The sequence below is a fragment of the Furipterus horrens genome, unplaced genomic scaffold (genome assembly GCF_987537825.1).
Source record: "Furipterus horrens unplaced genomic scaffold, mFurHor1.1.pri manual_scaffold_6, whole genome shotgun sequence".
Lineage (NCBI taxonomy): Eukaryota > Metazoa > Chordata > Mammalia > Chiroptera > Furipteridae > Furipterus > Furipterus horrens.
The window spans coordinates 72422792-72435735 of NW_028327176.1; the positions used below are offsets into that span (position 1 = coordinate 72422792).

A 12944-nucleotide genomic window follows, 5' to 3' on the forward strand; every position below is an offset into this window, starting at 1 on the left:
TTGTCTGACCTCAATAGAATTAAATTAGAAATCCAACAAAAATAAGATATCCTTAGAAGTCCTAAAATATTTGGAAATTAACACATCTCTTAAAAAACATGAATCAAAGAATAAAGTTACAAAAGAAAAAAAATATATTTTTGAACATCATAATGAAAGCATTACCTATTAAGATTTGTGGAATTCAGCTAAAGTAATGCTTGAGGAAATACTTACAATTTTAAATAACTACATTAGACAAGAAAAAAAAAGGTTTAAAATCAATTATTTATGTTTCTACCTTAAATACTAGAAAAAGAAATTCACATTAAACTCAAAGTAGGTAGAAGTAAATAAATAATAAAGATCAAAGCAGATATCAGTAAAATAGAAAACAAAAAATAAAAGAAAAATAAACAAACCCAAAACCTGGTTCTTTAAGTTATGATATACCCCTAGCAAGATTTGTCCAGAAAAAGTAAGAGAAACTTAAATTATCAATATCAGTAGTGAAAGAGGGACATCACTACAGATTCTACAGGCATTAAGAAATGTTAAGGGAAGACTTCCGGCCAAGACTGACATGCTCCGTCTCCCTCCACAACTAAGAGGGACTACAACTACCGCAAAACCAGAAATAACCAGATGTTCCAGAAAACAAAACTCCATGGAAGTCCAACATATGAAGTTATAAAGAAGTGGTGCTTGTCCAGATGGGTAGGAGGGGCACAGCTGGGCCGGAGAGGTCAAGCTGTGCTGGCAGCAGCAGCAGTGGTGACGGGCGGCAGGACTGCAGTGAGCACAGACACCCGTATTTAAGGGGCGGCGAGAAGCCCCTGGGAGTACCCCTAGCTGCTGATCAAACCCATCAGCTCGTGTTTCCAATGCCGGGGAAGGCAGACCCCCATTGCCTTGGAATATGAGGCCCAGAAGGCATGGGTACAGAGGAGGAGGCTCCTGGTCTCTCAGCAGAGAGAGAACAGCAGGAATCCATCTTGGACCCCCCCACCCCACACAAAGCTCCACAGTGTGGTGAGAAGGGTCGCTCGGTAGTGACGAGAGCATGGGGCTCCAACCCCGATAGCATAGGAGGTGTGACAGCCCCACCCAGGAAGCAAAAAACTGCCAGGATGGCAGGGATAATGATAGAGATCCCCATCACACAGCTGACCAGAAAGCAACCACATGAATTAACGGACAAACAGATAGATATCCTTTCTGAGGCTCAGTTCAGAGCTATAGTTATAAGACAGCTTACAGAACTAACAGCGAGACTTAATCAAGACAGGGAAGGAATGAAGGCTAGTCCTGCTGAAATGAACGAAAACACATACAAAACAAGTGGTGAGGGAAGGAAAACCAGGGATCAAATCAACAAATCAGAACATAGGGAAGGAACAGTTAATCAGTGCAGAAAGAGGAAACAAAAAGTGAGGAAAATGAGAAGCTCAGAAACCTCTGGGACAACTATAAGAGAGCAAACATCTGAATTATAGGGTTCCCAGAACTAGAAATTGAAAAATTATGTGAAAAAATAATGAAGCAGAACTTCCCTAATTTGGGGAAGGAAATAGACTTACAGGTCCAGGAAGCACACAGAGTTCCAAATAAACTGGACCCAGGGAGAACCACTCCAAGACACATTATAATCAAAATGTCAAAAAGTAAAGATAAAGAGAGAATCTTAAAAGCAGCAAGAGAGAAGAAGAGAATTATGTACAAAGGGGTCCCAATTAGACTATCAGCTGATTTCTCAAAGAAGACTCTACAGGCAAGAAGGGACTGGCAAGAAATATTCAAAGTAATGAAAAGAAAAAACCTACAGCCACGATTACTCTATCCAGCGAAGCTGTCATTCAGAATAGAACGGCAGAGAAAGTGCTTCCAGGACAAAGTAAAACTGAAGGAGTTCATTAGATCCAAACCAGTGTTATATGAGACATTAAAGGGACTTGTTTAGAAGAAGGAGGATCAAAACTATGAACATTTAAATGAAAACTGTATCACAACAACCCACAACAGAAGCTAGGGAATCGAAACAAAGGCAAACTGAGTAGGCAACGAGAGTGGAAAAAGAATTATAGGTATGGGGAACATAATGGGGGGAGGTCAGCGGGGAGGAGGAAGAGGGGAAAGGGAGGGAGATGATTCAGGAATTAAGAAGCATAGTAGGAGGGAGTGGAGTAGACAGGAAGATGTTGAGAAGAACTATAAGCACAACCAATGGCCATGGACTAAGGGGGGTAGAACTGGAGGGAGGGGGTCACTGGGTGGAGGGGAACAGAGGGAAAAGAAATTGGGACAACTGTAACAACATAATCAATAAAACATATTTTAAAAAATGTTAAGGGAATACTATGAACAACATTTTGCCAATATGTTAAAAAAAAGAAAAAAAAGCACTGATGAAATGAACTGAACAAAATACTTGAAAAACACACCTTTCCCAAATTGGCAGGATTAAACAAAAATCGAATAGCTCTATGACTATTAGAGAAACTGAATTTCTTACCAAATTTTTCCTACAAACAAAACTCTAGGCTCAGATAAGTTTCACTGTTGAGTTTTATCGTACATTTAAAGAAGAAATAGTGCCAATCATATATCTACAAACAACATCAGAACATAGAGGAGGAGGAGTAAATATTTCCAAACATTTTATAAAGCCAGCATAATCCATAATCTTCACACATTGCCATACTCCCTGTTGGAAGGCAGTATTCATGGGAGTTCAGAACCAATACCCAAACCAATGCATTTAGAGAAAAATTGGACTACAACATGAGGAAGACCACAACAGGAAAATAGCACACTCCCCAAAACTGTACATGGCAATTGTTTTCATCAATGACCTCCAAAAGGGGGTTGCACATCCCAGGGGATAAATACAAATAACTTCTATTTCATCTTTCAAAAAAAGAATGAAATGAAGCATTCCTAATATTTAATATGTGGATTAACAAGTGTACATTTATATAATATACACATATTGGGGTGCAAACATTTTTTTGCCAGTAAGGAAGTGAGATCAAAATAAGCTCAGAGACCCACAGTTTTCAAGGAACTACAGAACTAACACAGCCTCCTCAGAAGCTAACAGGCCAAGTGGTGGTTGGGTTTTCCAGCCAGCACTGCTCTGTGAGTACTCTACCTTCACAGTGTGGAAATCCAATTTGTGACAAAATCTGTTTCAAGGTCAATTTGTTGCTCTTCAGCCCATGCAGTTGGAGCCATTCCTCAGACGAGATGAGACTCTGCTTGGCCATGTCTGTTTTGGGGTTGTTCAGTCCCTCTTGCCTTCGAAGCTGCTGCTCAGAGATGATAGAAGATGGGCCTGATATCTCCATCTCTGAGTTAGGAGATAAGTGACAGGGACCTCCTGCAAGGAGAATTGTCAAACTCAGACTTCCTGAAAACTTGGAAACTATCTAACATCAACAGAAGATTGGTTTAATATACATTACAGTGCATCCATGAAGTGGAATTCTATCTACAAGTTAAAAATTATAATACAGATATATATTTGTTGACAAAGAAGACATCCATATATATTGCTGAAAGGTATCCATAAAATTCAACATCCATCAGTATATACCCATATACACACAGAAAAACATTTAGAAAGCCATACTCCAAGAGGTTTAGAGTAGTTTTCTATGTGTGGTGGGACTTTTGCCTTTTCTATGTTGCTTGCATTTTTGCATTACTTAAACATTTCTAAAACAGGATTTATTTTATAATCAGAAAAATACAAAGCTCTTCAATTTTAGAAAATGAAGAGTCACTCCTGAACCTTCATTACACATCAGTATTCCAATTATAATCACATGCTTCCATAGAGGGTAAAGAGGATGAAACCCTGAGAGGAAACACATGTGTTCCGCATGTGGAGTGGCCAACTGGGAGCTAGTGAGAGGGTGGTTACCAGGTTCAGCCCAGCTAGAATACATGGCCTTACTTTTGAATGTTTCTGCTCTAGGACTTTAAAAGTTGGACTGAAATGTTCTGGCTCGTGTAGCCAGCCGTTCTGGGACCAACCGGACTCAAGGCAATATGCAACATATTAAACTTGTGTAGGCCTGCCTATATATAGCCAGTGAACACAGGAGGAAAGTAATAGTCAAACTGTAATGCCATCTTAACCCACTCACCACAACTTCAGGAAGGGCCTGACAATCTGGCAAAGAGTAGAAAGCTTAGCTTCTGCAGGCAGAGTGTGCAATGCATACAAATGAGTTCCCTGGACTATAATACTTTTTAACAATGGAAATACTCCTTTTTCCCATCTTTAAAACTCTGTATTGCCTGCAAGTCTCATATGAAATTTCAAACACAGAAATCAATTGGACACAAGCTAAGATTTTTGTGAAGTTAGAAGTACCATTATTAGCAAACAATTTTTATGTATATTGAGTAGTATAAATTTAATCCTTGTAATAATTTTAGGAGATAGGTAGCCCTATTATGAGTCCCATTTTTCAGATGAGGAAATCAAGACTGACAGTGCTTAACCAATTTGTCCATCATCTCATAGCAGGTAGATGACCAAACAGGTCATCTGACTCTAGAGTCTAGAAAACAGAATGTTCTGTGGCCTTTATTATAATAATTAACAACAATGACAAAAAAAACTGTAGCACCTTCCATTTGTTGGCCACACCTTGAGATGAGCTTCTCATATGTGCTGTCTCATAAAATTCTTCATAACCATATCAGATGCATACTATTAACACAATACTTATTTTTGAGGAATCAGAAGCTTCAAGAATTTAAAGAAGTTGTTCAGGACCCACAGCCAGTAAGTGGCAGAAGCAAGAGTCAAAGCCATTTCTCAACCACTCTGCTACTATTATAACTGACGAGCTCCAGGTTGGTCCTATGGTAGAGGCCTACCAACAGAGTGCATTCCAGGAGGACTGCTTTCTCTTAGGGATCCTGGGTTCTCACTGAAGACAGAGCAATAACCTTTATTATCAGAGCTCAGGTCAATGAGCTTCCTGGTTTGTCATTGTCAACTTTTTAAGGATGATTTCAATTTTAAGGTTTATGTGAATTTGCACTGTCCAGATATGTTGAATTCCAAAGATACACAAATGTATGTTATTGGTGAAGATCTTGCCTTCTTCCTACAAGGGCTCAATCTGATGAGAACAAGTAGCATTTGTACAGCATCATATGAGAGGGGGAAAGCTGAGAAGAAAACTCTGTGTAGGTCCATCCCACCACATTAGGTGACTTCCCCTTTCTACAGCAGTAATGCCACCTGTGCTCCCTAACTCCCAGGGCTACTGCAAGGAGAAAAATTGGCAATGCAGGAATTCTGCATGGATGAGGACTTAAAATAGTGGAAAGAGCTATATATACATAAATTACTTAAAATCATTGTCCTTTAGTAACTGTGCTTTGTTTCATATACCCACTTTCATTCCAAGCATTTTTTTACCCGCATACCCCAGACATATTTGAGCTATGAAGTTTTGGCTCCTCCTTCTACTTTAGAACCAAAGAACATGAAAAGATTGAGAAGGGCAGACTATATGCTTCAACTTTTTTTTTTTTTTTGAGATCTGTCCAACCAAGATTGACACTTACATTTGGCCAGTGGTTCCTACAGAAACAAAAGGAAGCTCAGAATACAGATCTTTGACTATCTATTTCATCATTTCCAGTTAATCTTTCTCTTCCCCAAAACACACTCACCCACCTTCTATATTCTTAATAGAGGGAGCTATGTGCCCTAGGGTTACAAAGGGAACACAGCTATATTAACTATCCTAAAACTCCTCAACTTTAAAGAAGTCTCAGAGAGTCATAGGTCTTGTTTTTAAGCCAAAGGGACACATTCTTGATTCCAAACAAGAGATAAGTGAATCCTCCAGCTGTGAGAAACGCTCACAATAAAAACCAGGACACAGGACTTGAGCAGCAAAGCGAGGTGTTTATTCATGAGTCTACAGAGTCGGGCGCACCCTCAGCCAGGAGAATGTGCACACGAAGTAGACAAAGAAAGCTGGTTTTATAGTAAAGTGCCCCGCCCTAAAGTGAAATTGATTAGCTTCCCCCACCCCTCTCCTTCTTCCACGTTTCTCCATTACTGGTTACTCCAGAGTTACAATCTAACAAGATCATCTAAATGCCCCTATTGTGATTTGTAAATATGCTAATGCTGTCAACTCCCTTCTCAGAGACCCTTTAATTACACAGCTAAGGAGTGTGCCCCAGTCCCTTTTGCACTCACATGACTTAAAAAAATAAAAAATGTTTAAAAAGTCAGGTTAGCGCTATTGGATCAGAGAACCTGTATGATTCATTCTGACTCAGATCTTGACTCTTGGGGTTTTTTAACCTGAGAATACCCACATAATGGGAAATGAAAGCAACTGGAAAATAAACTTATCCAGAGAAAACAGGAAGAAAATGAGAAAAGGCATCTGCAACAGAAGGAATCCTTCTACTAAAATGGGAAAAGAGCTACTGTGACAGGGCAAGGAAGTCTGCCACAGCACTGTTGCCAGGTCACCTGACAAACAACCCTCCATATGCAAACTACCTGCTTTCCCACCTCCAACATGGTCTCCAGTGGTTCTCCTGTGTAGAATCTTAGCTTTCAAGGCCAGTTTCAAACCCTGACTCCTCCAGTAAGCCTCTCCAACCTCCTGCAGCCCCCTCCTAGGAAAGCCCTAGCTTTTGCTGTGACACTACACCAACGTGGCCTTGAATTCTTCAGGTTTGTTCTCTCTAATCTGACAGAAGTTTCAATGCCTACAGGGACAAACTATATGGATGTCCTCAGCACAGTACCTTATATACAGCACGCACTTTGAATAGGTGTTAAAAGTGAATTAAATTAATTACTCAGAATTGCTGAGAAGCCTGATTTTTCAAACAAGGCAAAGATTCGCATTTCTAACAAGGCTAAGGTCAGGAAATAGATGTCTGTTTAAACTGACACATTATTTTCTGGATATTACTGTTGTTATTATTACTAATGTTATTCAGGATTTCTTCATCTGAGATTATTACAAATTGGGGAAAGAAGAACCCAGAAGTAAGAAACAACATATCCCAGTTGAGCACTGCCCTAAGTGCTACACCAAGGGTCAAAGCTTGGGTAAAGAGGAAGGAATTTCCTAAATAGAAAGAGGAAGTGCGGGGGGTGGGGGGGAGTCAAAGTCTGATGAAAGCAGAGACCAGAAGGCAGGGTTTGGGGAAAAATAGAAAGATTAATCTGGCACAAACCCAAAGGTCCCAACCAAAGGGACAGGGACCCATGCTACTGGGGTCTGCCAATGCTGGGCAGCCAAGAGGTGCCCTGTGGCTGTCCTGAGAGTAAGTCCTATATCATCAGCGGTTGAGGCACAATGCACAACTTAAAGTCTATTCATTCATCTTAAAACTCATTTTCTATACTTCTAACTGCTTTATTACCAACACCTAAGACTTCCTATATCTTTATTAGTTTCTTTTAAAAAAAAACAACTCTGGGTTAGATGGATATATCTTGTGACTTATGTGAGTTTTGAATTGTTTCAAAAAAAAAAAAAAAAGCAAGCTCACATGAGGCCCTATGGGTACCCTGCTGTAACACTCCCCCAACCCACATCCCAATTCTTCTGCCCTTGAGAAGCAGGGTTAGGCTGTGGTTATCTACACAAATAATGAGGGCAAAGATAGGGAGACTGAAATGGGCTGTCCCACAGTTGAGAAAAGAAAATCTGAGAATAAATGGGGTGCTTTAGGGGAGAGATCATTGCTAGGGGAAAAAAAACCAAAAACAGGAGCTCCTGAAAAGATGAAAGGAAAACTTCCAAGTGGAAACCAAATATAAAATTTACGCCCTTAAATAAGAGCAAAAGAAAATGGGGCTTATCTTAGCGATGTGCTTATGAAAACCATTCACCGGTGGAGGAATGGGGAGGGAGCCAGCGGCCTTGCCAGGACAGGAAGTTGTAGAAAGCTTTAATCCAAACAGGTGACTGTGGGCTTTTTAGACTATTCATATTGTGATTATTTTTCAGAAGTAAACTTCACTGGTGCTCCTATTACCTCCAAAACCCAAGCAGCCTTCGCCTTCCTACTTCCGGCCTTTGACACAGTCGGGAGCCAGGAAGCCAGCAGTGTACGGCTGAGCCCCGCCCCTGGGTGAGGCGTGGCGGCAAGGGCTCTCTGGGGCGGGCCGGCCCGTTCACCTTGTTTACAGCCCCGACCCAGGTACCAAACAGTTAAGTGAGTCGGGTCAAGTCGCTGAGCTTTTTCGGTCCAGTTTCCGCAATCGCAAGTGGGGGCAGTCCCGCTCGGAAACTGTATTTCCGAGATTGCCCTCCACGCCTCGGAGGGTCAGCCCGCGGAGGCGACGGCATCCCGCACTTACTAGGCTTCCGCCAGGCGAAAAACAGGCGGGTCCTGTTCAGCAGCTGCCCTCCCGTCCGCCGAGGGCCTTCAGACCCGAGAGGGCGGAGGACGGACGCATGCCCTTGGGTGATAAGCAGCGCCTCTCGCGCACGAAGGGTCCACGCTCGCCAAAGCCTTCAGCGGTTCGATTTCTCTTGTGACCAGAGAGGTGGCCGCGCGGCCAGCTGACTACCAGGGTAGCGCGGTTGCCTGGACAGCGCCAATCACAGCGGAGCCTGCGGAGCCTGCCGGGTTTCCAGAGCGCTCGCCCTGTGGGGGTGGGGCGGGCTCCAAGGCGGGTTCCGGGCGGGGTGCCTCCACCTGCGCTCGAGGCGAGGTCCCGAGCCGGCGGGGGAAATGGGCCTGTCCTCTGCGCTTGCTTTAACCGGGAGGTCTACAACGGTGGCGAACGTTAATTAATTAAGTCAACAAACAGACGTAGCCGGGTAAGGGGCGCGGGCGCGAGAAGGCGCCAAAGACTGGGAGGCCAGCACACTGTAGAAAACGTTGGCATTAATTTCTGTACTCGCTTTTCAGCGTGCAAAAGACTTTGTTTAATTTTCACGTCAGCGCTGTGACGAGAGATTTTCTTTATTTTTCAGCTGAGGGAAAGAACCTTAAAGAGCTGGGGAAGGTGCAGGTCGCTCTACCGGAAGGAGGGTGGAGCTGAAACAGGAGGCACCTTGAGCTGCAGTTTTGCAAACTTGCAATTTTGGAGGCAGGGGCTGCAGTTATCAAAAATACTCTTACCTGTTAGACATGAGAATTCCTATGGGCATTACTTTCTTCATTCAGCTTTATTCTTAACCCTTATTTTAGCTTTTTCTTATCAAGTGAGCAAAGAGCTCGAAATATATGCCTGTGATTTTTCAGTCACTGATAAAATTGTTGTTATGAAAAGGTTCTTTAAATCCTTAAGAAAAGATCCCACAGGCAAGTATTGTGTTTAGTATATCGGGATATTAAACTGTATTTTACATTTTAAAACTAAAGAAGTGACCAGATTCTTTCTAGGGTTTTGAATCAGAGATCTAATAAAACATAGTTAATATTGAAACCGAATATTCTGTCCCCAACAAGGATTTATTTTCCTGCATTCTTTTAATGCCTTTATAACTAAAAAGTACCAAATGCTTTGATCTCGGGTCACAAATCATTCTGTAAAGTCATTTGATTATATACCATTGGCCCTGTAAATGACACTTGCCAACCTCATCACCAAAAATAAAAACAAAAACACAGTACTCAAGATTCTGTTCAGAAGGGAGGTAATACAGCAGCCACAACTACTTGTGCTGCCAAGGCCACATTAATTCCTGCTGGCCACGCCCTGCCAGACTTAATATTCCTGTGTCACATGGGTGACATAGAGTACAGAGTATCCACACATTCGAACCCACAGCCTCCACAGTCATGCCAGGCACTCCTGTCCCAACCTTCACCCCATGCGTTCTTCCTTCCTAGGACACTTGCCACTTATGCAAGCAACTACAGATGACTCTTATGTTTCTGTCAATTATGTTTATGTGCCTATAAGCATAGATTCCTATGAAAATGTTAAACACTAATTACTTAATTGTAGACAGATAATTAAGCAGAAGTGTAGGTCATTTTGAAGTGTTGCAGAGCTGATACAGACTAGTTCATCTAGCTGCAGGATGGTTCATCTCATTTTTGTTTGTTGAGTGGTTTAGAATAAGAATACCTTTAGCATAGTTGTGATATACCTCTGTACTGAGCTTTAACAAATTGTTTTGAATTTACATTTAACAGGTGTAAGAAACAAGGAAATAGTGACTCCCAAACCAGTAGAAAATCATTAGTAACAAAGGACAAATGTAATTAGAGGGTCTTAAGGGCAAATGTAATTAGAGGGTCTCAAGGGCAAATGTAATTACAGGATCTCTGAGAAGGAAGTTGACAGTATTGGCATATTTACGAATCACAAATGGGGCATCCTGAAGGCGGAAAGATAGTCATCACCAGACAAAAGGAAAATGGGAAAAGGTAGTTGACAGTAGTAGTATATTTACAAATCACAAAAGGGGCATTTAGATAAATCTCGTTAGATTATAACTCCGGAGTATCCAGCATGGAGAAATGGGGAAGGAAAAGGAGAGGGAGGGGGGCTTTAGATGCGTTAGGGATAAAAGCAGCCAGCTCCCTCTTTTTGGGTGCACATTCTCCTGGCTGAGGGTGCGCCCGACTCTGCAAACTCGTGAATAAACACCTCGCTTTGCCGCTCAAGTCCTGTGTCCCGGTTTTTATTGTGAGCATTTCTCACACAGGTAATTTGTATCCTACCCTCAACCTCAGAATTGGTATTTCTCATATCAGACCCATCCTTAAAGTAATATCTAACCTGAGTTTACCATTCAAGGCTCAGATTATACTTTCAGTCTCTGCCCCCTGCCCACAACTCAAGCCCTCCAGCGGGAGACTAACCTGGTCCCTGTCTCTTACCACAGATGCCTTTATTCAGAATATCGCCTTCACCTGGATTACCACAGCTTGGGAGCCACAGCCCCCCAGGTCTTTCAGGGTCAGCTCAAGCTCTTCTCTCTTCACAAAGCCTTCCATGGACACTCGCGCTCCAGTAATTTCTCTCCCCCTGTCTAAACTCAGCATCAGCTGTCTTGGCAAACTTGTACTGCTTTGTAACAGCCCTTACATTGTTATTGGACCTTTGTGCTGTTTACAGATAGAATGTTTTTTCTTTTCTTCAAATAAGTCTATCACTGCCACTACTTGGCCTTATGATCATAATTAGAATCTTGGGGGTGGGGGGCAGGGGAGTGATAAATGAAATAAAAGGAGGAAAAGCAATTTTCCTAAGACCTCTACAAAAACTGGCACAGAGAACAGTAGAATGTTCATTCAAGGGAATTATATGTATGTATAAGAAAGGGTCTTGAGATAAAAATAACAAAAAAGCACTCCTTCTGAAGAGGAGGGAACAAAGAAAGAGGGGAAATAGAGAAACTGAATCAGGTAGTGGTCACTGGTGAACCTTGGTTGGCACTGCTGGTCCAGGGTGTTCGGCTGTCAGGGGCTGCCTGAGAGAGGGGTGGGCTTGGGAGATGGGAAAGTCTAAACAGACACTTGTGTGTATTGTCATGTTCTTCTGTTCAGTGTTTATTATTTGGAGAGTGAATGCAGGCCTGTGCCTCTCAATCTAATACTTTTTTGTGTGAGGAACAGAGCATGTAGGTATAACTAACTGTTCTACCCTTGATAATTAAGTGATGACCAATACTTAAAAATAATAGCTAAAATTTATTCAGTGCCAGACAATGTTCTAAACACTTTAAATACATCACTTTATTCAATATTTATGAGAGCTCCATGAGCAAAATACTATAATTATCACCATTTTACAGATAAACTGAAACACAAGATTAAGCAACTTTTCCAAGGCCACTCATGTAGTAAATGGTGGCTCCAGAATTTGAGCCCAGGCAGCCTGTCCTCTTAATCATGTGCTGTGTTGACCAATTGTTGGTTTTAGTTTTCTCCAAAAGAAATTGTTTGTCGTTTCATTTATGCAGTGTTCACTTAGAACTGGACATTAATGCCACAATAAAAACTTTGCTGGATTTGAAATCTCACATTTCAATTTTCAGTGCATAAAACAGGTTAATTTTCTAATTACTCTTCTCTCCCACTTCCTGTTAACCAACACCTTTGCAATGTGTCATGCTTCTAAGTGAACTGGATGTCTTAATGTCTAAAATCTATCCCAATAGCTAAATTAAGAAGAATTGGAAAAAAATATTTTATTTAAAAAGTCCTGAACACTTGGAAATTTAAAATTACTCTTCAAAATAGAGACTTAACTACTAGCTGCCAAAAACAATACTCTTGGGATGAGATTTTCATCACACGGAAAAGATATTCAGGAATGAGCCTGGATCTTGCCTTGGCCTGGTTACCCTCTTCCTGTGGTTCCTGAAGAGAGGAAGTTGCACACCTGACAATGGCAGTGGCTGTAAGGCATTTCCTTATTTTAGGTCCCTCTAACCCTAGTGCAGGGTGACCTGGCAACCCAGTAGGGGTACAGGGCATAGGCACAAGGCTAGGACCTCTCTCTCTTCTAAGCCCAGAAATTTCTACTAACTCCTTGCCCAGCCGGGAGGGGAAAATGTGTGGCACTGCTCATGTGGGAGGAAGAGAGAGAAGAAGGTCTGCCCGCCGAAAGAGGAATACTGGTTTGGATGCCCTCTTTTCCCCTTCAAGAAAGACCTAAGCACCACAAGAGAACCACACCCAGGTGGATGTCTTCACACTCATAAACTCATCACCATCAACATCCTGGAATCTGACCAATTAGGTCAGTATTTCCATGTCTTAAGGAGTGAAGAAGAAAGATGATAATATTAGAAGTCTTAGGACATCCTCATTGATGAATCTATAAAAATCCTAGGAAAGTGCAGCAAATAGAATTTAACAGAATATATTGTAAGTCATTGTTTTAAAATCTGGAAAAGCACATAACTTTCTACCAAAAAAATTCCACTTCCAGATTTCCTTAAGAACACACAGAGCATTTCTGTAATAACAAAATAATGGAAATC

General features: G+C 41.6%; 1 protein-coding gene across 1 annotated transcript in view; it reads right to left on the reverse strand.

Annotated features, from left to right (window-relative positions):
- Positions 1–8650, reverse strand: part of VWA3B (von Willebrand factor A domain containing 3B) — a 176973-nt gene extending 168323 nt beyond the window's left edge. Inside the window, exons 1-2 of the mRNA XM_090281768.1 lie at positions 8351–8650; positions 3131–3358 (exon numbers count right to left, since the gene is read on the reverse strand). Of these exons, the coding sequence (XP_090137894.1) occupies positions 3131–3326 (196 nt within the window). The 5' untranslated portion in view covers positions 3327–3358; positions 8351–8650. The remainder of the gene's footprint in view (positions 1–3130; positions 3359–8350) is intronic.
- Between the last annotated feature and the right edge of the window lie 4294 nt (positions 8651–12944).